Raw genomic sequence first — 26441 nt, 5'->3', positions numbered from 1 at the left:
AATCCGCCCACCTGGCTCCTGGCCCACCGTGCCCACGGGTGCCACCACTGCCTCTGACCCCCATTCTGACGCCTGGAGCTGCTTCACCCTCTCGCTGTCCCCTTCTTTCCTCCCTTAGCCCCAAGCCTCCGTCTCTCTCCCTGGGAAACCATCTGCCCACAGCCTTGGCCTGTTTCTCTGTTGGGCTGTTTGTCTCATTTGTATTGATTTATATCAGCTTTTCTGCATCCCAGGTATCGATCCTCGATGATCTATGTTTTTGTCATCCTTCTTTCAAATTTGTGGAGAGTTTCACCATGCGGGGGCTTCGGGTTGTTCTGTTTAATTTGATGCTGCCAAATCTGTTGACTTTTCCTTAATGGCTTCTGGATTTCACGTCTTGTTCAGAAGGCCTGCTCCATCCCAAAATTACAAAGACATTCTCTCACACTGTTTGGTAGATTTTAGAGAAAGAAAGAGGACGGCAGAGACCCCGCCAGTCGCCAGTCGTCGTCCTCAGCGCTAGCGGCAGGAGGGCTCCCGTTCCCCCTCCACCCACGGGAACCCGCCTTATTGTGCCTCTGTTGTGAACCCACCTCCGCCTGTGCTCGCACACGCAGGCAACGGCCAACATCCAAGGAACCACGCCATGCATCTCACCCTGTAACTTCCCTTCCCTCTCATTCTTATCTTGCTGAAACCCACGTATGCCGGTTAATAAAGATCTAGTTCATTCTTTTGCGGTCAAGGATCTCACAGTATGATACAGCCCATTCATGCGTGCACGCCCAGGGCTGGTCACTTAGATTGCTTCCCTCTTGTTTTCTTTTGCAGGACTGCAGTGAACGTCCTTGCATGCCGTGTCCACACGCGGGAGCTTCTCTCTTGGGTCTGAGCCCCTGAGCAGAAGGCTGGGGCGCGGCAGGTTAGTGTTACGATATCCTGCCATTTTGCTCTCCAGAAGTGCCACCAATTTACACTCCCGCCGGCAGGGCTGAGTCCCCGGTTCCCCACAGCTTTAGTAACACTCCGTATTGTCAACCTTTTTAATTGCTGCCAATCTGATGGGTGCGAAATGGTAGCTCATTGTTGTTTCAATTTGCAGTTCCCCGATTATTCGAGAGTCTGAGCGAGTCTGAGCACCGACTCTTCTTACGTGTATTGGTCGTTTGGGTATCGTCTCCTGGAATTGCCTGGAACTGTCCTTTGCCGTTTTTCTACTAGGCTGTCTTTTTCTTGTTGATCTATAGATTTCAGAATTTGCTTTGTGCTTGACTTTCACTTATCTGGAATTTATTCCGCAGTATGGTTTGAAATACAGACCAAACTTTTTTTTTCAATGCAGATGGACAGTCAGTTCTCCCCAAACCACTTGTTTGAGATGCGACTTTCATCCTACACTGAATCCCCGTAAAGCTACAGGACTCTGTTTCATTGATCTTGGTCTAGCCCTCTGCTGTTTTAGTCGGAATAGCTGTATTTTGATAACTGATAGGGCAAATCCCCTTTCATTGTTATTTTTCACAATGTTCTTGGCTGTTCCTGGGCATTTTCTCAGAATTGCATTGCCAAGGTCCACCAAAACCCCCCAGGGGACTCAGACTGTGACTGCTATGAATTTATAGATTAATTGGGGTGGTTTGTCTGTTTCTCTCTCTGCCTCTGCTCATCTTCTCTCCCCACCCGCCCTCTCCCTCTGCACATGAAGAGGGGCCCAGCACTGGCATCGTGGTCCTGGATTCACTGGTCAGTCCCAGAAGCAGCCCCAGAGGTCAGCAACCCGGGGCCTGGCCAGGCACAGGATGAGGCCCAGAGGGGTCCTAGAGGCTTCTGGTCCAGCTCCTGTGTTTTCATTTTTGTTTTTTTATTTTAAGAGACAGGGTCTCTGTCGCCCAGGCTGCAGTGCATTGGTGTGATCATAGCTCACTGTAGCCTCGAACTCCTGGGTTCAAGTGATCCTCCTGCCTCAGCCTCCCAAGTGGCTGGGACTACAGGTGTGCACCACCACATCCTACTAATTTTTTTTTTTAAATAGATTTAGAGGGTACAAGTTGAATTCTGTTACTCAACTAATATTTCTATTTTTTGCAGACACAGGGTCTCACTATGTTGCCCAGGCTGGTCTCGAACTCCTGGCCTCAAGCAATCCTCCCACTTCGACCTCCCAAAGCACTAGGATCACAGACATGAGCTACCGCACCTGGCCCAGTTTCTGTTTTTGACTGTGGCTGCCAGGCTCTACTGGCCACTCTGGGCTTGGAGGTCACCACGCCTGACCCTCTTCCATGAAGCTGCCCCAGGAAGCAAAGTTGCCTGCAGATTCTCTCTGCCCTCCTTCCCCCCATCCACCAACCCCAATCTGACCCCACCCCTGTCCCTCTTCAAACTCTTCCAGGGCTCCACGCTGCCCTGGGAGGAAGCCCAGGCCCTCTGTCGCTGCCTTCCTTCACAGCCAAACACAATCCTCCTCTTTCAATGCATGCCACCATTTCTGCCTCTGTAGGTTTGCTCCCTCTGCCCCTGCTATCTTTACCAAGAGGCCTAATCTCCCAGTCCTGCCTACCCCACTGAAATGCCACCTCCTCCAGGAAGCCTTCCCTGACCCCATGGATTTCAAGAGACTGCCCTCTCATCAGGGGGGACTCTCAGCACTTTGTCTGCACATCTTGAAGGCTCTGAGCATGGGAGCTCCTGTCACGTCTTCCTACCCCTGAGCCTGGGTGCTCCCAAGGACAGGGCCAGACTGAAAGCTCCTTGAGGACAGATCCTGATTTTCTCCCCTTCTTCCTCCATCTCTCTCTAAAGCAGCCGTCATGTGATTGTCTATCCTCTGCTTGAATACCCTTAGTGGTGGGAAACTCACTACCTCACAGGCAACATAGTTCCTCATTGGAAGAAAGAACAGAAATATGATTTGTTGAACACCTGTCACATTCCAGGGTCTGGACATTCATTAGCTCGGTTATTTCTCACAAGAAACTTTCAAGTTGAGAAGTATTAGCCCCATTTTAAAGATGAGGAAACTGAGGCTCAGAGAGGTTAAGTAAGTTTTTCCAGGTCACAAAGCAGAATGGACAACAGAGTTGGGATATTCAAATCCAGGACGATGAGAGCCAAATGAGAAACATCTTCTTTATGTTGAATTGATGTTCGCCTCCCCAGCACTTTGACCCAAGGAATTAGCTGAGCAAACTGAGCAAGAACCAGATAGGGGTAGTGACTCACCTGGGTTCACACAGCCAAGTAGTGGCAGAGCCAGGACTAGAGCTCAAGGTCCTCACCCCTAGGCCAGACTTGCTCGCCCTGTCCCTTGCGTCCTTGCATCCGCCCCAGATCAGAGGACAGCTCAGAAAGTCAGGGCGCCACACAGGGCTGCGAGTCCCTCAGTTCAGGCCGGAAGGCCCTATCTACAAGGCCGGTTCATAGACGTACCCAAAGACCCGCTCATCCTTCTGCACTGGGAAGACGCTGTCTGGGGTTCAAGCCCAGGCTGGACTAACGCAGGCCAGTGAGACTCGCCACCCGCTGGAAGGACCAGGACACAGGGATGGGACCAGCAGGGACGCCGGGTGGGAAGCCAGGGCGGGCCTCACCTGCTGGGGGATGAAGGAGCTGGAGAAGGTCACTGCCGACCAGAAGAAAATGCCACAGCTGAGGATCACCTTTCTGTTGAAGCGGTCGCCCAGGTAGCCGAAGATGGGGGCAGCCACCATGAAGCTGCAGATGAACACTGTGCGGGGAGAGGGGAACTTGAGGGGCGGCCCGGGGTCCCCCTGACAGGGCCCACTTGCCCATTCCACCTGGCTTGAGGCCACGTGCCTGCGAGACAAAGCCGAGCCCCGGCCAGGGACCCAGGAAGCAGCTCGGGGAGGGGTCCCCTGCACCAGGCCCATGCCCAGGGGATGCGGGAAAGGGCTTACTGGATCCTCTCTAATGCAAGGTCCACAGTTTGTCCAGTTTAGGGTGAGCCCTCTTTGGGTACTTTTTATTTTTTATTTATTATTATTTTGTAGAGATGGGGTCACACTATGTTGCCCGGGCTGGTCTCGAACTCCCGGGCTCAAGCAATCCTCTGGCCTTGGCCTCCCAGAGTGCTGGGATAACAGGTGTGAGCCACCGTGCCTGGCCAACCTTTTAAAAGAGGAAAGATCTATTTATTGAGTGCTTTCTATACGCCAGGCTCTGCTCTGGGGGCTCACCACATAGTATCTTGTGTATCTTTCCAACCCCTCTCCCACCTCACAAATGAGGAGACACACTCAGAGGGGAAAGTGACATGCCCAAGGCCCCACAGGCAGTAAAGGTCCCAGTGGGGATTAGTCCCCATCTGTCTGGCTCCAGAGTCTGTATCCCTTATACTTTGCCACACTGCATTCATTATACTTGGGAAAGAAGATCAGAGAAGAGAAGGGATCTACCCAAAGTCACACAGCAAATCAGGGCAGACCTGGACCAGAAACCCCAGGTCTCACACCTGCCAGGTCACACAGCCACCCTCACTCCCAGGGAGCTGCAGAGGCTTTTCTGACAGTTGAAAACACTGTCATTTATTCATTCATCCACCCATCCCTCCATCCAACCATCCATTCATTCAACAATTTTTTTTTAGTACCTACAATGCGTCTGGCACTGTGGCACTGTTTTAGGTGTTTGGGATACAGCAATGAATAAAACAGACAAAAAGTCCTGCCCTGTGGATCCTTCATTCTGGTGAGGAGAAATTGACAATAAATACATAACATAGGATGTCAGATGGTGACAAGGGCTATAGAAGGTGAGAGAGGCGAAACAGGAGCTGGGAAGCATAAGTGTGTGTGAGAGAGAGAAAGCAGATGTGACAATTTACAATAGGGCGGTCAGAGAAGTTGACATGTCAGCAAAGTCCTAGAGAAGGTAAGGAAATAAATCATGCAAATATCGGGGCAAGAACAGCAAGTGCAAAGGCCCTGGGGCAGGAGTGTACTTAGCATGTTGGAGGAACAGGAAAGAAGCCAGAGTGCCTGGAGCAGAGAGATGGAGGGAAAGTGTAGGAGATAAGGTTGACAGGTCAGGTAGGGTATGGCCTTGTGGCCCACCGTGATGACCATGGCTTCCATGGGTAAGAAAGGAAAACACTAGAGGATGCTGAGAAAAGGAGTGATGGGACCTGCCTTTGTTCTTCCAGAACAGGAGAGCAGCAGAGTTTTAGAGGACTCCATGGGGGCGCCCACTGTCCGTGATGGGAGGGAGCTTGGAGGTCCCAGGTGGGATGAAGGGGCCCAGAACAACATGGGGCAGACCCTGCGTCATACAGCGAAGCAGCCCCCATCCCTTCCCCCGGGAGGCAGTCCCACAGCTGACGGGCAGATGGCCAGACAAAGGCCGGGGTGGGCAGACAGGGCAGCCAGTGGCTGGCCTCTGACCGCCAGGCTGAATGTGTGCGTGGTCTCGGATGCTCCCCAATAAGCCTGAGTCCCTGGTGAGGTGGGGTTGGAAGAAGAGAAAGGAAGGGGAGGAAGGAGGGACGGAGGGAGGGGAGCAAGAGGCCAGAGGGCTGGGCAGAGGTGCCTGGACTGGGCTGGAGGAGTGACTGCCCGTCTGCAACCCCAGCAAGAGCAGGCCAGTGAGTGTGTGTGGGTGGTGGGGGCAGGGGGAGACCTATTAATCCCAATTCTGTGCGATTTGGGGCAGAATCAGCATAGAGGTACACAAGTGTGGGCACCTGAGACTCACTGCCTGGGCTGGAATTCGGCGCTGTTCCTTCCCAGCTGGTAACCTTAGGTCACAGCCTTTCTGTTCTTGGCTTCAGTGGTGTGCTGGTAAATGTTTAACAATCGGCTCTCTGAACAAGGGGCCAGGGAGCCCTGACATAGTGCAGTGTTTGCTAATTTTCTTAATATAAATGCTCTCACCGTAGCTGATTCCAAGCCACCAACATAATGCCACTGATCAGAGTCGGGAAGATGTGTAGCAACACACCGTTGTATAGTGTTTCTACCACCCAGATAAAATAGACATCATTAACCTTAGGAATATAGATAATAGTTAAATGTAGTAAAATAATTAGGAAGTCATGACCTTTGAGTATTATTACCTTTGTTTTTAATATAGATTATTTAATCGTAAGTTTAAATAATTTAGTTTTTAACAATGGTTGTGTTTAACAAGCAGCTCACACAATTCCTGAAAATTTGACAGTCGACTCCCAGGAGCCAGTATAAACAAGCTCAGGCACGCCAACTCCCTCATCTGAAAAATGAAGATAAAAATAGCCCTCTAAGGTTGCCCTGAGCACTGGGCGAGAGAGCGTAGGCAAGGTGCTTAATGCCACACCTTGCCCAGAGTGGGCCAGCCTCGGTCAACGTTCGGCCCTTGTTTGGATTAGCCAAGGCAGAAATTATTTCCTCACACCTAGAGAAAGAATTTTTCCTGCTGGGCCTGCCTCTCAGGACTCGCCTGAGGTCAGATCAGGATGTGGGCAGGAAGGAGATTTCCAGTCGCATGGGGACTTACGCATGTTGGGGGGAGGAGAGAGAATCGTTCTTTCTGTGCCCGTCTGTGTTAGGTAGGGAATGCACAGAAAGAATCACAGTAGGAGCTGCCTCCTGTGTGGCCAGGGGGCAGATCTTGCCCATGGGTTGCCCAGCTTAAAAGGCTGAAATGCTGAGGAACCAGCAAGGAGCACCAGATCCTGCCAGGATAGTGAAGGGAGGCTTCGTGGAGATGGTGATGTCAAAGTTGGGCATTGAAGCATGCATAGGAGTTTACCATGATGATAATACTTAAAATCAATATATACGAAAATATAAATTCCAAATCTTTTAAGCAATATTGTATAATAGTTAATGTTGCATAATGCTTATTGTTAATAATAGCTACAGTTCATTTATGGAGCACTTATTACAGGCAAGGCCCCGGGATGTACCCTTGACATATGCACAGATTATCTCTGTTGAGTCTCACTATTATCTTCATCTTACAGAGGAGACAATAGAGGCAGAAAGAAGTGATGTCACACAGCTAGTGTGTGGCTCAGCCAGAATTTAAACCCCAGTTTGGCAGACTCCAGAGTCCTTGCTCTAAATCACATCACAGACTGTCAGGCTGGGAAGGGGGAAGGTCCCAGCTGATGTTCTCAAGGTCAGAGAAAGTTCAGTGTGTTGGGGACAGCAAGGGGAAGGGTCAGGCTGCAGCATGAGAAGGCTATGGAGGAAGCCTTGGGAGATGAGGCCATGGAGGGAGAACTGGGCCCTAAGGACCAGGACTGGGTTTGGTTTTCAGAGGGCAACAGAGAACCGCAGCATGTTCCGTTCTCCCCCACCAAGGTGGAGCACTGGAAGAAGTCCCCAGTGGGTGGGCGGAGAGGTGCTGAAGGGATGTGACCCAGGGCTCAGCCAGACCCCCGCCATCCTGGTCCATCCCCTCCCCACTACCCACAGTGGAGCAGGAAGGGCAGCCCCTCCAGGCTCTTTGGACCCCTGGCTTTATGCCTGCTCATTCGGGTGGGCAGAAGCACCCAGGACCATAGGTGAACACCTGTCAGAAGCAGGCACACCTCGTCCCCAGCTGCTGGCCCCAGCCCGACACACAAACCAAGCACCTACATGCCCTTAGCCCATCTAAGCTTCCCCATGTCTGTCCCCATTTTACAGCAGGGGCCACTGAGGCCCCAAGAGGTGGAGGAACTTGGCCAAGATGACATAGTGAGTCAGGCAGGGACACTCTGGACCACTGCCTGCCCCTCTGTGCCTTCCCCTTGGGGACTAAGGAGTCTGGGGTCAGGAGGGAGGTGCGATCCCTCTTTGCAGCCCTCCCCTCCACTCAGGGCAGACAGGAGGGAGGACCCCTCCTGGCCCTCTGAGATGTCACAGGCCAGCGGAGGGGCCTGAACACAACCGGGGTGGGGATGTGGGAGAATGTTCCCGGCAGAAGGAACAGCACAGGCAAAGGCCTGCACGTGGGAACCGCGTCCGATGGGGCACAGAGGCTCACCCAGCCAGCAGGCAGCTCTGCTGGAAATAAAGACCAGCCCGGGCCGGGCCCCCAGGCTAGAAGCTTCCCCTGCCCACCACCCCCCAACCCCGTGGTCTTTGTTTGTTCGAGGAGAGCTTTCTGGGCAGACCGGCTGCCCCACCCCTGGTTTTGGTCGGGTGGCTTTCCGGGCAGTTCCCACAGGAGGACATCCTGTGGTGGGGGCGTGGGGAAGCCCTCGCTCAGCTCACGTGTGCTGAGCCCACAGGTCTGGGACAATGGAGCTGCAGGGCCGGGAGCCAGGCCCAGGGGGCAGGGCCACAGATTGCAGGCTAGGAGGAGTCAGAGCCACCCGCCACCCCTCCTCCTCACAGGGCTGGCCAGAAACCATTGGAAAGTCAGAATGCCTAAGGTGCTATCCACCCCCCACGGTGGCCCAGAGCTCAGAGTAACCCCCCTGGGGGATTCCACGTCCTGGAAGGCAGCCCCAGGACCCCCGTCCATAGTCGGAGGAGCCACGCTTACCGCACACATGGCCTATTTGACCCCAGAGGGTGGTGCTGGAGCAGGAGAGGGCAAGGTCTGAGCTGGGGACCCCTGGGCACCCACTCTGTGGCCTTGGAACCTGCATTTGGCCCCAGCCTGGGCCGAACCAGGGCTATTGTCACAAAGTCCAGATTCTGGCTAACCTCTTATTTGGAGAAGACCTGCCATCCTCCACATCCTGTGGGCAGGGAGGATGCTCAGGCATGCGTGGGGTGGGGGTCAGGCTCTGCCATCCACGGGACAGCCGAGGTCAGCCAAGCCAACGCAGAGCACTCAGGACAGCTGGCCCATGGAGCCTGAAAGCCCACCGTGCTCAGACTTCCTGCTGGGAGAATGGGAACCACCTCCTCCCTCAGCCCCTCCTCAGGATATAAACCCTGTGTCGCCCCTCAGGCCTCAGGGAGAATGAGATTCTTGGACCTCCCTTTGAGCGGGAGGACCCTAGGGGACAGCCACAGGGGCTGCCAGCTTTGCCTTCAGAACTGAGTCCGCTGAAGCTGGAGGATGCCACCGCGCTGGCCAAGAGAGGAGGGGAGCATGGCCAGAAGGAGACAGCCCCAAAGCAGAGGCGCTGTCTGGTTTCAGTCTGAGCTGGCTCTTCCTCTATCCCCACTCTCCCCACTCTCCCCCTCTCCCATCCCGTCACTTCCTCATGACCCTACAAACCCCAGCCCTGGCCCTCCAGCCTCCTCTGCCCTTCATTCCTACACGTGGCCCCAGAGTGAACACTGGGATACACATATCTTACACAGATCTACCCCAAAACCTTCTCTGGCTCCCCACTGCCCCAAGACAAAATCCAGTGCTTATCCTCGCCTTCAAGCCTTTCACAGTCAGGCCCTGCCCGCTGTCCAGGCTTCTCTCCCTCCATTCTCCCCACACTCCAGCCCATGGCTAACAAACCACAGGTCCCTAAAGCCAGGCAGTGACACAAACAACCTTCACTCTCACTCCCTCCTCCCTGTGCCGCATTTATGCTCATTTCCTCAGGTCCATCTTCTAATTTGCTCAGTGTCTCTTCGACTGGGTCTAATCTACTCATTAACTCATCTAATTATTAAATTTTTTATTTCAATACTTACATTTTTTACTTCTAGAATTTTTGAATATTAGTTTAAACATGTCCCTGTTCTTTTTTCATAATGTATTATTCTTTTTTTTTTTTTTTTTTTGAGACAAAGCCTCTCTCTGTCACCCTGGCTAGAGTGCAGTGGCATTATCATAATTCACTGCAACCTCAAACTCTTAGGCTCCAGTGCTCTTCCTGCCTCGGCCTCCCGAGTAGCTGGGACTATAGGCACACACCACCACGCCTGGCTAATGTTTCTATTTTTTGTAGAGACAGGATCTTACTCTTGCTCAGGCTGGTCTATTCCTGTCTTACAAATCCTACCCTTTCCTTTAGAGCTTTGAAAATTAAGCATACCTAATTTTAAAGTTCCTTTAAGAAGAGTCTATTCTTTGCACTTCTTCAGTCTATTTTCCCATTTTCGGGGCTGACTGATTCCTCACAGAGGTGAAATTCCTGTGTGTTCTAATAATTTTCAATTTGAGTTTGGCTCCAGTGGGAATTGTCACCTGTGTCCCCTGTAGGTTCTGGGTCACGAAGGCTTCCCTACAGAGCATTTGGGATTGACTTCCGCTGGGGTCCCTGGAAACAAAAGGCCTGCATGGGGAAGGGAGTGGAAGCTGCAGGCCTGTGCAGAGCAGGGACCGGAACTGGGCTCTCTGCATAAACCCAGAGCCAGGAAGGAAATGTCCATCCGTGAAAGGGAGCTCCACCAGCAAAACCGCCCGCCAGCCTGGGGACGCAGCCTGGGATCAGGGAGCTTGGGTGGAAACTGAATCACCCACGTGACACTGGAACCCAACCCTGCATTGCCCCGTCCTCGGAGTGAGGAAACCCCAAGTCTGGAAACTGGGCCAGAATGGTGACACTTGGATGAATCTGGCTGATGAGTATGTGGAAGTTTGTTATAATATTCTCTATTTTTTATGATTGTTCAAAATTTTGCATGATAAAAATGTTTATATTAAAAGTACTATAACAAGCTTCTATACATCTGGTCCCTAAACACTCTGCATCACTCGGCTTTAATTGCAGCTCCCACTCCAGTTTTTTGAGTTCAGCTCTTTGCTTCTGGCACCTGGGAATTTCCCTGTTAGCTTCAGCTTTCAAGCTCAGTTATGTAATTTAAAGATGTCTTCTTGGCATATTTTATCTAGCTTTTTTTTTTTTTGAGACTGAATCTCGCTCTGTCACCCTGGGTAGGGTGCAGCAGTGTCATTGTAGCTCCCATTGCAACCTCCAACTCCTGGGCTCAAGCAATCCTCCTGCCTCAGCCTCCCAAGTAGCTGGGACTACAGGCATGCACCACCACTCCCGCCTAATTTTTCTATGTTTAGTAGAGACGGGGGGTCTCGCTCTTGCTGAGGCTGGTCTCGAACTCCCAAGCTCAAACGATCCTCCTGCTTCGGCCTCCAGAATGCTGGGATTACAGGCGTGAGCCACCACATCCGGCTATTTTACCTAGCTTTGAGGAGGAAGGAGGGTTTCGCACATCTACTCGATCTGACACACTGACCAGAAGTCCTTTCCCCAGAATAAACTCTAACTCATCCTTCAAAGCCCCACTCAAATGTCCCGTTCTCAGGGAAGTCTTCTGCACCTGCCCCCAGCCAGAGCTAGGTGCACATGCTCTGTCATCCACTGTTCCCACAGTCCCTGTGTGCCTGGGTGGTGACTGAATAATACCTTTTCTGCTCCCACAGATAGAGGGAACCTGCCTAAGGTCCAGGACTGAACCTGGGCAGAGCCCAGCACAGGGCCTGCCAAGCGGCAGGTTCAGTGACAGCTGCCCCTTTAGGTGTAGGCCACAGAGTATATCCTGATCTCCCATGACAGCAAGACCCAAGAGCTGTAACCCTGCCGTGGGCTTTCACAGAGGCTGAGCTGTGCCTCCTGTGGGCCACTCGCGCCAGGCCTGAGCTGGCAGTCTGCAAGGGGGCTTCTGAAAGTGGGCTCTTCCCCAGCCAGTTGTCGTGTCTGGTCCCGAGGGGAAAGAGCAGGGGCAGGCCCAGGCCTAACCCTCAGTCACCCCCCACCCTGCCTCCAGGCCCAGCAGCCCCTGGTGCCCACAAATAAGCAGGCAGCCCTGCTCTCAGCCCTGGCCCTTTGATCTGGGCGAGCACCAGCACCTGGCTGGCGCCCTCCACCTGGCCCCGACCTTATCGGGCTTGGGAAGGCACAGGTGCCTGGGGCACAGGGCAATTAGGTGACTTGCCTGGCTGCCCACTGGTCCAGCTTGACTGGCTTCTTGGCTCAGATGGCTGAAGGGGCGAGGATGCCCTGGGATCCATCCCGGCTGCACCGCAGGTAGGCGGTAGGGTAAGGGCCACGGAGTAAGGACTGGCAGGCCTCTGACAGTGCTGGGAATTTCCAGCATGGCCCAGCGGCACCCACCCTAGGGACACTGAGATGCCAGACACTCGGTGGCAGCATGTGCAGAGGCCGGAGTGGGGATCTCTCCGCCATGAGCCCTTACGCGAGCTGTCTGAGGCAAGTGAAGCTCACAAATGGAGCCTGCAGGGTTACTTGGGAGAATCAGGAACATGATGCCTGTGGGTGACTTGCCCACTTCAAGCCGGGTCACCAAGGAGAAGCAGGGACTGCACGGCCTCTCTCATGAGCCAAGAGGCCAGCTGGGACATAACCACTTAAGGAACCAGGGTGCTGGGACCCTCATACCTGCCTTGGGGCCAACGCCCCCTCCTATGCCCCACTCCCTGGGAGGCTGTCTGGCCCTGACCTCGCTCACTGGGGGTGAAATTGAGGGGCGGCTCTGGGTAGAGCCTCACTCCCGATCGGTCAACAAGGCCAAGGCCAGGAGGTGATGAGGCTCAGGCCAGGTCCCCCATGACTCAGGGGCCAAGCAGGGTGGGGGCGGGGCAGCTAGGCCCTCTCCTGCCCTTTCCTTGCCAGCCTGGCAGCCCATCCCCCTCCCACACTCCCACCTGGCATGAAATCCATCTTCCCAGCTTAGGTGCTGGTCGCCACATGTGCAGAGCCCAGCAGGCCAGAAGGACATGTCTTAGGCCACAGGACAGGCTGGCTTGTTCTGTCCCAGCCAGGGAGGCCCAGGAAGGGGCAGGGGAGGGGGTTTGGCTCATGTCCGCCAGGTGATGTCTGCCAGGGGATACCGGACCACGCAGCTTTGCCACCCTAGCAGACTCAGGCTTTGTGGAGCCCTGGAGCCATCATAGCCCCATTTTCTGAGCCCCCAAGCCCCCTTCCAGGATATAGGGGCAGCTGGCCTGGCAGGCTGAGCGGCTGTGGCATTCTGTGAACTCAGGAGGCATTGTGGAACTGGAATGCCACCTAGACAGGTCAAGCAGGTTCTTGGACAGCTCATTCCACCCCTCCCTCCTGGGAAGGCAGGCAGGGGAGGGGGGTTACCACTAGAATGCAGACCAGGGACCTTCTCCCACACATTTGACTGGGCCTCATAGCCAGACGGACTCCAGGGCCAAAGGCCCAGGGACAGGCAGGGACGAGGCCAGGGCCACACAGCAAGGCTGGGGCCAAGTCAGGACCAGGCCTCCTGCCCCAGCTCTGGGTTGCCACACTAGAGTGCGTCTCTGCCCAGGCCTGAGGTGTCCTGCTGAGGGCACAGCCTACATGGCCTCAGCTTCGCTCCCCTGGGCCATGTTGGGGTAGGGCAGGGACAAGGGAAACATGGTCCCCGGAGCGGGTGCTGATAGGCTAGGAAAAGTGCCTAACAGCCTCCCACACTGCCCTGGCCCAACTTACACCTGCGGGACCCAGGTGCTGGCCCTGGCCACCCATCAGACGCTGGGCCCAGAGAAGGGGGCAGGGAGCCTCAGGCCCAAATCTAGGCCAGGATCCAGCTTCTCAGGAGCCACTCTGGGTCTGAGCAGTGGAGTTTTCACCTTGTCATCTAACAGGTGATTCCCAGGTTGATGGTGGTAGAAGGAATGCAGGGAGAGCAGGGGATGGGAACAGGGTCACCAAGGCTCTGCTGGTATTGCCCAACCCACTGGCTTAAGGAGTTCCCCTCACCAGCCTCAGGATGGAACCCAGATCACCAGGTCCCAGTGAGGGCCCGAGATCCAAAGGAAGGGTCCCTTTCATGGGCTCCGGCTTTTGACCTATACTCTCATTTATTTCCCATACCCCCAGGACAGGTGTTACTCGTTTTGTTATGAGAAAAGAGGCAGAGGCTCAGAGAAGCGGTGGCAACAGTGGGTTTGGGATGCAAAGCGCATGCGCTGTCTGGGAGTCCAGGCTGGAGAGGAGAGACCGGGTAGACGCAGGGCCAACAGGAGGGAGACCCAAGATGCTAACGCCTGGGCAGGGGGCTCACCTGACTGCAGCAAGCCGGCGCCTCGGTCCTTGACCCCAAAGTGCTGCTGGATGTCCAGAAGGACGCCTGGAGGGAGACAGAGGTGCTCACTGGCCACGTCTGATGCCCGTCTGATGCTGGAGTGTCCACACTGCCCCATCCCACCTGGCGACCCTGGGCCAGCCTGGCCCCATCTGCAGAACTCCCACCTTGCTGCAACCTCCACCCTGCACAGGTTGGCCAGACTTCCCTCCTGTCCCCAGTGGGGCCTTTCGTGCTCAGCCTGGGGACAGGATCCCACCCCTCACTCTGCACTGCAGGGGCCTGAGGGGCAGAGACAGGAAAGGATTCTCTGTGGTCACGCAGCCCGGTGGGCAGCCACACCTCCTACCTACCATCTGGGGCCTCTTACCCACCTGTGGCCCAGCCTTGGATCGGGTGCTGGGACCTGAGCAGCAGACGTGGGCCCTGCCCTCGGGGTGACCACCAAGCCCACAGCCCAGAGAGCACTGGGCAGGCCTGAAAGCTGTAGGGAGCCCTCTGGCCAAGGAGGGGGCAGGGTGGCTCACAGCAACACACACCGGCTCACCTGCACATGCGCCCGAACACGTACACGTGCAAATACACACACTCATCCCAGCTGTCCTCGGGATGATAACCAGGACCCCCCATCTCCAGGCGCAGGAGCTGGGATGCAGAGGAAAGCAGGCAAGGCTCTGGGCCTGCTTCCCTGCGGGAAGCAGACTCTTTGGGGCCGCACCTGCTCCCAGTCCCAGCTACCTCTGTTTTCTTTCCCATTAGGGCTATGCGTGTCAAGGCGGAGAACTACAACACCTAGAAACCACCCACTGCTGCCAACAGACAGAGCTGCGACCGCGTGGAGGGGCTGGCAGGATCCTGGCCCTCTCACGGCACTCAACCAGGACTCCTGAGGGGACCTCGGGGGGTCCCCACCTCAGCCTACCTCCGAGGACAGCAGGACCCATGGGCCACAGGCCAGAGCCACTATGCCCACAGCACATCTGCACTGAGAAGGGACAGGTGAGAAAGGAAGAGGAGACAGGGCCTTGCCCCTGGGAGCCCTCTATACAGGGGACAGAGGCCTTTGGGGAATGCCCAGAGGGGAGAGGTTCATCATGATGATGGCGATGACGACAGCATTAAAAATAACGACGGCTTGCATTATTGAGCATTAAACGCTTGTTTAATCCTCATACAGCCTTAGGAGGCTGGTACTACTACCCCCTTGACAGATGAGGAAACCGAGACATAGAAGGTGAGACCATGTGTTCAAAGTCACGCAACAGGAAAGTGGAGGGAAGTGGAGTCTCCAAGCTCTGTATGAGGGTCCCATCCTCCAGCTGGGGCTGGGGGCGCAAAAGGGGTGAGGAGGATGGAATGTCCCTGTCCCTCCTGAGACCCAGGCTGGGATGCTGATGATGTCCGGGGTTGCAGGGCCAGACTGGTTGATGTCCTCGCAGCCTGGCAGCCCAGAGAAGCTGGCTCCCTCCTTGTTAACGCCCTGAGTGGATTCACCATAATTACCCATAATGAAGAGGCTGTGTGAGGCCCAGTTAATGACTTAATAACCCAGGCGGGCTGCGGCTTGCCTTGAAGGCAGAAGCCAGGGGCCGGTCCCAGGCTGTGGATGGCAAGGCCACTAGTGGGACATGCGAGGTGCCCCGACCCAGCCTCAGAGTCCCATCAGGGACTGCAGGCTGCAGGTTGAGCCCTGTGAACCCCACCCTCCAGCCTCGCTGCTCAGGGTGCCACCATCCACCCGCACCCCCTGCTCCAGGCCCCCCAAACTGCTCACAGCCCGACCCGTGCACTTCCTCTTCTGTCCTGGTACAACTTTGTCAGCTTGCTAATTCCTGCCACTCCTCCAAGTCTAGTCCAGACACCATCTGAAGCTCTAAGACATGAATTCATCTGTCACACAGCGCATTAGGTTTCGGAGGTGAGATCTGAAACCAAGTCTGGTGCCGAAAACCAAAGCGTATTCTCCTGCCGCACTGCTTCTGCATGCCTCGGAGGCCTCCAGCCCCCAGCCCAGCACACAGCTGGCCCACAGGGTCTCTCTGTGGGGTGGATGCAGAGACAGATGGGTGAGTGTCACCTCGTCCCCCTCTAGCAAGGCAGGGGCCATGAAGAGTCACCTCCAGGACCAGAACAGAGACTGTTGAGATTTTGGTGTTGGGTGGATGAAAGGATGCATGGAGTCAGGAGGTGGCAGGCGGGTCCCCATCCACAGCTCAGAGGAGGGACATAGATCTGCAGAAAACACAGGCTTACTTTCTGGGAGGGAGGCCATGTCAAAAGTGGTCATGATGAAGGTGTCACATGTCCACAGCAAATCACAACACTCTCACTTCCTCCCTGCAGCACATCCCAGCCATCCAACTGAACACTTCCCCATCCATGACTTCAAGCACCAGCATTTGCCTCTGCCTCCAGGAAGCCTCCCTGGACTTCCTCTACCACACAGTGCTCCTGCTAGGGGGAGGAGCATTTCTCCACATCTAGATGGGCATCTAAGGTCTCAGGGAAGTCCTGGGCAGTTCCCAGGACACAGGAAGTTTTGGATACTCCCAACCCACCACTCCCTGGCCCCCAGTCTTGGGTCCGAGGTCTTAGCTCTAGGAAAAAGTCAAGAGAGAACCTTCCCAGGGAGCAGAGCCTCCTGCAGGCTGTGAGGCCCAAGGTCAGACCCTGTCTGAGCCTTTATGGGCTTGTTTTTCCTCTTCCGGGCCTGGAGGAGGCCACGGCCACGGGAGGGTGAGAGCCGGCTGCCCGCTGGCACAGGAAGCGTATGTCACAGCAGCTCGCCGGTCGCCTCAGATTTTCCTCTGGGCTCCAGCCTGGCTCAGGCCCGCACAGCCCCTCCCTCCTTTACCACAGCCTTATTTTTAGCCTCTTCCTGGAGGCTGAGGTTTGGTGGGTCACAGGACGGGCCTCACGCCCAGGAGCAGCCTCCCACAGCTCGGGCCAAGCCCACCCCACCAGCCCCACCAGCCCTGGAGTGTGCAAGGCGGGGGCCACAGGCCTCTGCAGGCGGCCACCCCAAATCCACATCCACAGTCTTCCCCTGGGCACAGGGTCCTCATCCCCCAAGAAAATATTCTGCAACAACAGCAGCACCTGAATTTTCTCATCCACTGTCAACAGTGACACCCCTCCCAAGGCCCCCGGGGGCTCACCCCTTGTCCAGGGTGGTCCCTGCTCCAGGCCAACTGTCTCTCCCACCTCGCAGGGGCTGTGGGTCAGCCCCTGGCCCGGGCCTGTGTTCTCAGCTGCTCCTGGCCCCCGCACCCCAACCCACAAACGTGTGCACATCTCTCGCCCCGGCGGAAAGGACAACCTTGACTTGTCCCCTCTCCGGGCCACTTCTTCCCTGTCCCCCCTCTATAGCTGAAGTTCTTGAAAAAAAGTCCTCCTCCAAGTCCACCCCTCCATCACTCCCCTGAAACCAGCGCCACAGGTTCTGTCCTCCTTCTGTGTCCCAGCTCCTGGCACTGACGCCATGGCTCCCCACCCAGTCCCCATCCCCTGAGAGGCACCACTGTGGCACCCCAGCCAGACACCCTAGTGGTTCTCCATCCTCTCTGCCACCCAGCCTCATCCCTGGGCTCCCTGCCTCCAGCCTCTGCCGGCCCACCTGCATCCCCCTGCAGCCTGACCTCACAGGCACTCACCGACCTCCTCCTGGGCTCCAGGGCCTGGGCTGGGGCTCTAGAGACCATAGGACAGTTTCCAGACTCAAGGAGCTCATGCTGTGGCCCAGTGGTCGTCAACTCTGGCTGGGCCTCAGAATCACCCATGAGTCCTTCAAAATCCACTGCCCCAGGCTCTGGTTCAGTAAAGCTAATGACAACATGAATGCACATATTAACACGTATGGGTTATTTATGATGTGCCAGATGCTGTTCTGAGAGCGTTAGCTCATTGAGTATAGCTGCCCGGTAGCACCTAGCAGCTCCCCATTGCCACCTGGAATAGCCCAGACTTCTAGCATTGCCCTAACCCAGCTCTTCCCCCAACCACAGTGACCCCTGTGCGCGCGCGCGCGCGTGCACACACACACACACACACACACACACACACACAGCCCCTAACTCCAGGCAAATGGCAATGCCCCTAGTGGTGACCTTTCACCTCCCTGGACCTCCATATCTTCCTATGTAAATGCAGACACTGGGAAGATCAGCAATCCCCAAACCTGCCTGACAGTCCCAATCACTTTTTGGGAGGGTGCTTGTGGGGCCCTCCCCAGATCTGCAGCATCACCCTCTCTGGAAGTGAGACCCAAGAATCTGTACACACACTGCCCAGGTGACTGGAAACCACTGGCCAGGCTGATCCGAGCCCCTGTGACTGGCACATCCCAGGCTGCAGGCCTCCAAGCCTTAACTCTACCTGTTAAGATCAGCCGCATCCTCCAGGGCTCAGACCCAAGGCCACACCGACCTTGGATGCCTGTCCTCCCTCCTCTCAGGCTCCCGGTTGAAGTGGAGCCTGCAACCTCAAGGGCAGCCCCAGAGCCGGATGGACTCTGCCCCTGACGCGCCCGACCGGTTGGTCCCAGATGCTCGTGGCGATGCCCTGTCACTGCTGGTTCCTCAGTAGCCCCCAGAGGAGTCAGGTCCAGATTCCGGGACCCCTGACCCTTTCCTCCCTCCTCCAGCAGGCACAACCTGCTGACATCATCGAGTCCTCAAAAGGCCAAGGTGTAAGGGGAAAATCCCACACTTAACTAAGAGCCTCGGCTCAGGCCAGCCTCAGATGCAAGGTCCCAACAGTGTGATCCTGAGGTCTCTTCCTGCCTAGTCAGCCGGGACAGGCCACCTGGTGCTCGAGCTTGTCCCCCACGTTCCCCCAAGCACAGTCATTATCACTCCACGTTCACCCTACCTCTCAGAGCAGCAGGCAACCTAGTTCAGTTCTCAAGAGCATGGGCTCCAGAACCAGATCATCTGGGTTTAAAGCCTGGCTTTTCCACCTTCTCTGCTGTGTGACCTTTGGCAAGTTACTTAACCTCTCTGTGTCAGCTTCCTCCTGTGTAATTTGGCTTAATTTTAAGATCTGCTTCATTTCACATGGTTGTTATGAGGTTTAAGTAGGTCCATCCACGTAAAGTGTTTAGAACCGTGCCTGGCACATAGTATGTACTCAATAATGTCACAAATGTTATGGATCATTAAGTAGTGGGGCAGGACACAGCCCCAGCCATGACCCAATAATAATGGGGATCTCCTACCTAAGCTTTCTTCTCTCTAAAATGGGAGCAGATGCCTGGAAAGACAGGGCCTAGGATTGGAAGAGGTTGGCCATGCTGCCATTAGCCAGGGGTCTCAGAGGGACCCTGGCCACTGTGTGGAGGCCTCAGAGCTGGCTCACTCGGGGCGTCCGACCCCTGCTCCTGCGCTCGGCCGCAGCTCCCGCCCTGGTAATTACAGAGGCCTGAGAGCCTGGCTCTGCTGACCTGGCTCTGGACGGCTAAGGCTGGGAAACCACAGCCTGGCCCCGCCGGCACCCACACCAGCCTAGGGACCCGGCCAAGGCAGTCCCTGAGCCAGGACCTGGGCTGTCAAGCAAACACACTCACAGTTGCCCCTGAGCTTCCACAGGGCACGATCGCGCCCCCATCTGCCAGGGATAAGCTAAGTGACCTTCAGGACCACCTGGTTCCTACTCTGAGCCTCAGGTTGCCCGTGTGAGGAGCAGCCCACGATCCTAAGGCATCCTTACTGGCTCCATTCCTGAGTCTCAGCCAAATTTGTTCGACATGTGCCAGCCCCCCAGCTCCCACGCCACCCTACAAATCACTAATGTCAGGACAGCCTAGTGATCATCTCTACAGGGACCGTGAGGATGAGGCTGCCCCTTAGAAAAATACCCCTCCCCACCCAAGAGCCCTGCCCGCAGACCCCGCCAGCCTTAGAGAGGCAACACCCCCAGAGAGACCTCCCTCCTCCCCGCCCCATCTCTGTGCCCAGCGTGGGCGGGGCCAGGCAGCCGGGCCTCCGTCCTGTGGTTCTAGTCTATCATTTGGGGCCAGCTTTCCTGGAACCAGACCTTGCCTTAGCAATTTGGGGGCTTTGCACAGCCCCTCCTTCCCCAGCTCAGCCTCCCCAGCCCAGCCCTGGCCTGGCCCAGGGACTCCCAAGACCACCAGGGGCCAGGGACAAGGTGGCCACAGCCTTATCACAGCCACAATGGCCACAGACAAAGGATGAGGCAGGGACACCGGGTATGGGGGGTGGGGTGGGGAAGAGATAAAAGGCCTCAGAAGGGCTCGGCTCAGGCCCACAAACCCTCAGCCCTCTCCCAGCGTGCTGCTTCAGGAGCCGAGGTGGCCAGGGACGCTCGCTCCCCCTCTCAGATGGAAACTGACATTCAGAAGGTGAAGGGACAGAGGCTGCGAGACCAGGCAAGAGCCAGGCTGAGCCAACCTCCAAGGTCCAGACCTGGCCTGCATTTCCCACCGTCACCCCAACAACTGCCCCCAAAGAGCCTGCAACCAGTCCCCTCTCAATATCCACACCAGCTGTCGTCACGTGGGCGCTAGGAATAGTCACATGACCAAGGAACACAGCCTCATCATGCTCTTTGCCTCCCAGAGCCCCATTCAGTTAATCCACAGGACAGCGAAGGGACCACAAATACCCCACAGAACTACTATGGGAGGGAAACCCTAGCCAGGGGTCTGAGAGGGCACAGGACTGAGAGGCAGGTGGGAAGCCAGGACGCTTCCTGCTTATTTCTTGCTATGATGTAAATGCTCTGTCCTCAGCCAAATCTCCCCCAGGGCGCCTTTCGCCAACCTCCCCGCCACCAGGAGAGCAGGAGGCCCAGAGCAGGCCAGCGCTCTGCTTCACGAGCCTCCCCGTGTGACCTGGAACCTGCCCTTTGCCTCAAGTGCCCTATCTGCAGAAGAGACAGGGCAAAGCCACCACTGTGCCCTCCTGAGTGTGTAGAAGCCACTCTGCCCAGCTTGGGGGTGGGGCGGCCCCATTGTCAGGGCTGAGGACTGGGCCGACAAGGACTGCCACGGACCACTTCCTCCCATTTCCTTCCCGGAGACTGGAGGCCCCGAGGCTCATTGTGAGCCCTGGTCAGGACAAAAGGACAGCACCAGCCACCATCAGAGAAGCCCTGGCCTCAGCAACCTGGGCTGTCCAAACTTACCAATGCCCTTTCAGCCTAGAAGGATGTGCTTTGGGGTCAGGCAGGGCTGAGGAAACCCAACTCTGCCACTCAGCCAACTAGGCCCAAGCCTGAGCCAGCCTCCCGTGTATGCTGGGGCCACAGATGTGACCAGGCTCAGCCCCTCAAGTCTGGAGGGAGGTGATGACCCTACGCCGGGATGGGTGCAGTGATGGAGGCAGAACAGAGTACAGTTCGAAGCCAGGATTTAGGCGACTGGGTCAGCCCAGAGAACCGGGCAAGACTTCATGGGGGAAGAGGGCAGAGCACTACCGAGACCCACCAGGGGAAACTGAGGTTGGCTGCTGCAGCTCCTGCACATCCTGGGGAAGGGAGGTGAGGCAGATCCAGTGGCCAGAAGACCAGAGTTCCTGAGACCAATTCCAGTGCTACCGTTTGGGAGCAAGACCCTGACCACAGCAAGAGAGGGACAAAATCATCTATTGTGGATTCAGGGATCAGAGAGGATCAGGATCTGCTGTCACACAGCAAAGCCGGCAAAGTGTGGCAAAGCCAGGAGTCAGAAGCTCGCCCAGCAGACATTGCAGGCCTGCTAGGGAGCCCAGCCCCAGAGCCCAGCAACCAGCCAGCGTTCTCTTGGCCTCCCTCACTCTCATCCCCCTCCTACCTGCAAGACGTCAGGACCCACATCCAGGCAGACACAAAAGCCACTTCCTTTTGCAGAAGGGTCTAGGGAAGGGACGAGGGGCCCAGCGTCTCTTAGCAGCTCTGACTGGGGCAGCCTCACTCTCAGACCATGCTGTATATATACCCTGTAGCCCTGCAGCTGTCCTGCCCCATTCACAAAATGGGAAACTAAGGCACAGGCCAGGCTGTCCCAAACCAAGGTAGTGAGCTTCAAGGCACTTCCTCCGACAGGTCAATAGCACAGTGCAGGTGCTGGCAGAACCAGCCGGAAGGTGACTTGAGGAGGAAGCAGGAGCCAGGAAATGGGCAGCAGGCAGTTAGTCACGAGGGCGCTGGCATGGCAGGTCACCCTGCAGTTCGCCTGGGTGCTGACCCTGCCAGACAGGCACTGGGGATGCCCCACCCCTCAGACCTTAGCTGAGGTTTCCCCACAGTGCAGATGCAGCAGTGGCCAGGACAGAGACATCTGCTGGGGACAGGGTCACCGATGGGGCAGGGCAGGGGTGATGTTTATCCCTTAAAGTGGCTATTCTTATTCAGAGAAATAGCCACAGAGCCACTAGGCCAGGGCCTGGCTTGACCCCTACCCACCCAGGTGACCCTGTAAAAGACGCTGGACCTCAGTTTCCCCATCTGTCAGCTCTGCGCAGACTCAACTGGGCAGACAAAAGTCATGCCAAGAGGAGGGTGAGCCCCAGCCCGGCAGCTCCTCCTTCTGCACCCAGCTCAGCTGCTCGGGGTAGCCCCCAAGTTCCGCCAGGCTTGTGTCCCCAGGGCTGGGTCCCTGTGCTCATCTCTTCTGGGTTTCTGTTAGTGAGCAGTTGCCATGGATACCAGTCTCAGCTTCTCTGGCAGCAAAGGACTCCCCCAGGGCAGAGCTCTGCCTCTCCTCACCAGCCCCCACCCTGCCAACTCCAAGTGCCCAGTCTGCGGGAGGCTGCATCAAAGGGAAAGAAAATGGGTCTCAGGCAGGGAACAGGTGCCCCAGAGAAGTTGGGGAAGGACTTGGTTCTCCAATAGTCATTCACCAACTAGGCCCAGGCCAGCTCCCTCTTGCCAGGCCTCGTTCTAGGAGCAAAATGCTGCCACCTACACCCTCAGCTCTGCTTCCCTGTTGCAGAGGGAGGAATCGATCCCTGGGCAGAGGCAGCTCTGGCACCAGAAGCACAGCTGGGGAGGGGTGCCTGAGACCCCCACCTGAGGGGCTCCCTTCTTCTCCTGACCTGGCAGCCAGGAGTGGGCTCAGAATGCAGAGTAGGTGGCTACTAGGCTGGTAGGGCCATGGGAGCAGGAGCCATGTGCCCTAGGGGAGCTCAAACTGCCTGGGCTAAATTAAACTGAAATTCATCTCCCCAAAGGGCACTTGCCCTGCCCAGCAGAGTGTCCGAATTTCCAGGCCAGAAGTGGGGGGCATGTCCCCACCTCCACCGGAGGCTCCTGTGGCTGGAAAGAACGCTGCACTGGGGTGTTCTGGCCCTGCTCCGCCCTGCCGTGTGACCTTGGGTAAGTGCCTTTGTTCTCCGGGCAGCGGTGTCCCCATCTGCACGAGGAGGTGGAGGGAAGGGTTTCTAGGCTACCTCAATTTCATCCAATTGAAGCAACGCAAGAACAGGAGCCTGGCCCTCCTCACCTGGTTCTGAGGCCTGCTGCCCTCAGGGGGTTCTCATGGGGAGGAGGAGAGGCCATAATTAGCTGGATCACCGGGTGGCACTAGGAATGCTAGGGCATGGGCAGAAGCTGCTAGAATTCTCAGGATGGAGACCAGCCCTGGTGGAGAAGGGAGGAGTTCACAAAGGAGTCCTGAAAGGGACTGTCATAAACAGAAAAAAACAGGAAGGGCATCGTGGCTGGGGGCACAGCTTGAGCAAGGGCATGAGAGAGAAGGCAGCTGACATTTGTGAAGCCCTCCTAGGAGTCTGGCCGTGGCCCAGGTGCTTTAGATACATTTTCATTCATTCCGCACAACCTGGAGGTGGAGGGGGGAGATTGTCACACAGAAGGCACAGGTGATGTGTTCAAGGTCACACAGCTGGCAAGCTGAAGAGACTGGACTTGAACTCTGGCAGCAAAGACTCTACACCTGCGCTGTCCACTCAGGTGGTCCCTAGCCACTGTGCCATTGCCGTGTGCCATGCATGTAAAACATACACCAGATTTCAAAGACTTAGTATGAAAAACAATGCAAAATACCTCATTAATAACTTGTATACTGTTTACATGTTGAAATATGTCAGATATACTGAGTTAAATAAAATGCATTATTAATTAATTGGACCTATTTCTTCTACTATTTTAATCTGCCTACCAGAAAATTTGAAATTACCGGGTGGCTTGCATTATATTCCTTTTGGACAGAGCTGGTCTATACCATGAAAAAACAGATTTAAAGGACAGACAGATTTAAAGGTGAGTGGGAACTCCCTCCATCGTTGATGGGGGAACTGGGGCCAGGTGGGCATGAACATCAAAGGTGTCTGAGCAGCCAAGTGTCCACATCCCCGCCTCTGTCCCAGCTGGGCCAGCCAGCAACAGGTGGACTCAGGCCTGGAAGGAGCATTCCCCTGGCCCTAGCACAAGACACATCAAGCCATGGTAGTTGCCACAGAGATAGTAAATATTCCTAAAAACTAAAGCTGGGGAAAGGGGAATGGGGAAACCTACCACAGAAAGAGGGGTAGCCAGGCTTATCCGGAGAGGAAATCTGTGTATGTCGTGCGTTGGGGGCGGGGCAGCGCATGAGCTCCTGCCCCGTGCCAGGACAGGGAGGGATGCACAGCCCAGGCGGGTGTTTGCACAGGGCTTTCCGGGCCTTCCTCCCTAACTGTCCCACACCCGTCTTAGCCAGCACGCCCCACCTCCCCGTACCACTTCACCAGAAATTTCCTATCTCGTTCCCCCATTCTGACAATCTAATTCTGGGACCCCAGTAGAGATGAGGGCAGATAAGCATCAGACCTCCCTGATCCCACCCTCTCCTGCTCTGACCCTGGCAGAGCCAGTTCCACTGAGAACATCAGAGGGGGTGGTCTGGGGCCGGAAAAAACAAGTTGGAAAGTGTCACAGTGCCAGAAGCGGCACCATTCATTCCCTAGCTGGGAGAGGGTGGGGAGACCTCTTCCCAGGCACAGGCTTACTGGTAGATCTAACACCAGCGCTGCTGTTCACTTTCTGGGCCATCTCCGACAAGTGCTGTGCAGGGGCCTTGGCTCTCCTGTGTACAGAAGCCTATTTTGCACTGACTACAGGTCCCTGATACTCTCTGACTTGTCCCCTCAGGGTGGCACTTAAGCTTCCAGGTCCCAAACAGCATGAAGGGGTGCTCAAGATTCCTTCTCCCCAGACCAAAGTAAGAGTCTCTTAGGGACATCTCGACCCAGAAACTGATGGCACCGGTACCCACTGCCAGCTCCCTCCAGTGGGGGCATGGAGAGCCAAGGGGTTTGAAAGCAGGAGGGGGGAAGGGGAGGCCTCTGTTGTCCCATGAGAATTCTTCTCCCCACCATACACGAAACTCCATACAACAGAGGAGACTGAGGCCTGGAGAAGGGCACCCAGGTGGCATGTGGTTTATGCCACGCTCTCTTCTCTCAATCACCACCAAGTTCTCTATCCAAAAATTCCTCCTGCTCTCCCTCGCTGTCTTTTTCTTTCCCTTTCTTTTTCAGTAGCTCCAGATTTTACTAAGCTGTGGTTAGGCAGGTTCTGGGCCAGCATGCCAGGTACACAGTGCTGCTGTCCTCCCCCAGGGAGCCCCCACCTGTGCAACCTGGCCAGAGTCCTTTCCTCTCAAGGCTGCACCATTCCCGACCACTAGCAGCTCAATCTAGGGCAAGTTGCTACCCCTAGACCCCTAAGAAGCCGGGGAGGGGAGGCAGCAGAACAGAATTCCAGAACCACATTCATCCCCTAAAGACCCAGGGATCAATCAACTCACCAAATAGACCCAAACACAAGCTGAGACTGGCCCAAGGTCACACACCAAGCACATTAGGGGCAAATCTGGAACTAGAACCCAGCTGTTCTATCGACTCCAATCCCATCCCCAAGGCTGATTCCCAGAGAGCTCACAGGGGTTGAGGCCAGCCCTCTCTAACCCCAGAGGCCCAAGCCCTACCCCAGGCCCCAAGCGCCATAGAGAGGGGGAGGCGTCTTCAGGCCAGCTGCAAACCGCATCCCCGGTCCCCAGGCGCCGCGGACCCGCCCCGCCCCTCCCTCCGCTCCCCGCAGCCCAGAGCCTTTGTCAGCCACGCGCTCACACACACAACCGCGCCGCCACGCGCGCACACACTCGGTCTCCCTAGCGCACACCCGCAAGAGGCGCGCGCACTCGCCGCACGCACGCAGGGGGGTGGAGGCAGCAGAGAAAGGAAGGAACTGACGGGCCACAGACGGACAAACAGCCTGGGCTGGGGGAAGGGGAGGAGAGGCCCGGGAACCTGCAGCAGGGGCTGGAGGGGGGCGCGGAGACAAGAACGCAGAGACGCAGAGGAGACTCTCGGAGAAGAGGACAACGGATGGGACGTCAAGGGCTGGCGAGGACACGCGGGCTACTCCAGGGGTGGGCACTCCTCCAACCCCTGGGCCTGGGTGTTGGGGTGGGGAATGTCTGGACTGGACCCGTGGAGCACCGAGGCATTACTTGTCCAGTTGTGCCTGAGCACAGGGCCCTTAGGGCCCCCACGTAGGGCTTGAATATAGGGGGCCTGGAACCAAAAGCTCTCTGGGGTACTTCGAGGCGGGGGGGCGGGG

The 26441-nt window shown here is 56.2% G+C and overlaps 1 protein-coding gene across 1 annotated transcript in view; it reads right to left on the bottom strand.

The window, feature by feature from the left end:
• The window catches only part of SPNS2 (spinster homolog 2 (Drosophila)), a 36055-nt gene that overhangs the window by 8985 nt on the left and 629 nt on the right, over positions 1-26441 (bottom strand). The window contains exons 2-3 of the mRNA XM_012652624.1: positions 13860-13925; positions 3573-3709 (exon numbers count right to left, since the gene is read on the bottom strand). Of these exons, the coding sequence (XP_012508078.1) occupies positions 3573-3709; positions 13860-13925 (203 nt within the window). The remainder of the gene's footprint in view (positions 1-3572; positions 3710-13859; positions 13926-26441) is intronic.

Source organism: Propithecus coquereli, unplaced genomic scaffold (genome assembly GCF_000956105.1).
Source record: "Propithecus coquereli isolate 6110/MARCELLA unplaced genomic scaffold, Pcoq_1.0 Scaffold390, whole genome shotgun sequence".
Lineage (NCBI taxonomy): Eukaryota > Metazoa > Chordata > Mammalia > Primates > Indriidae > Propithecus > Propithecus coquereli.
The sequence above is the reverse complement of the archived record's forward strand: the minus strand, read 5'-3'. Positions and strand labels throughout refer to the sequence as shown.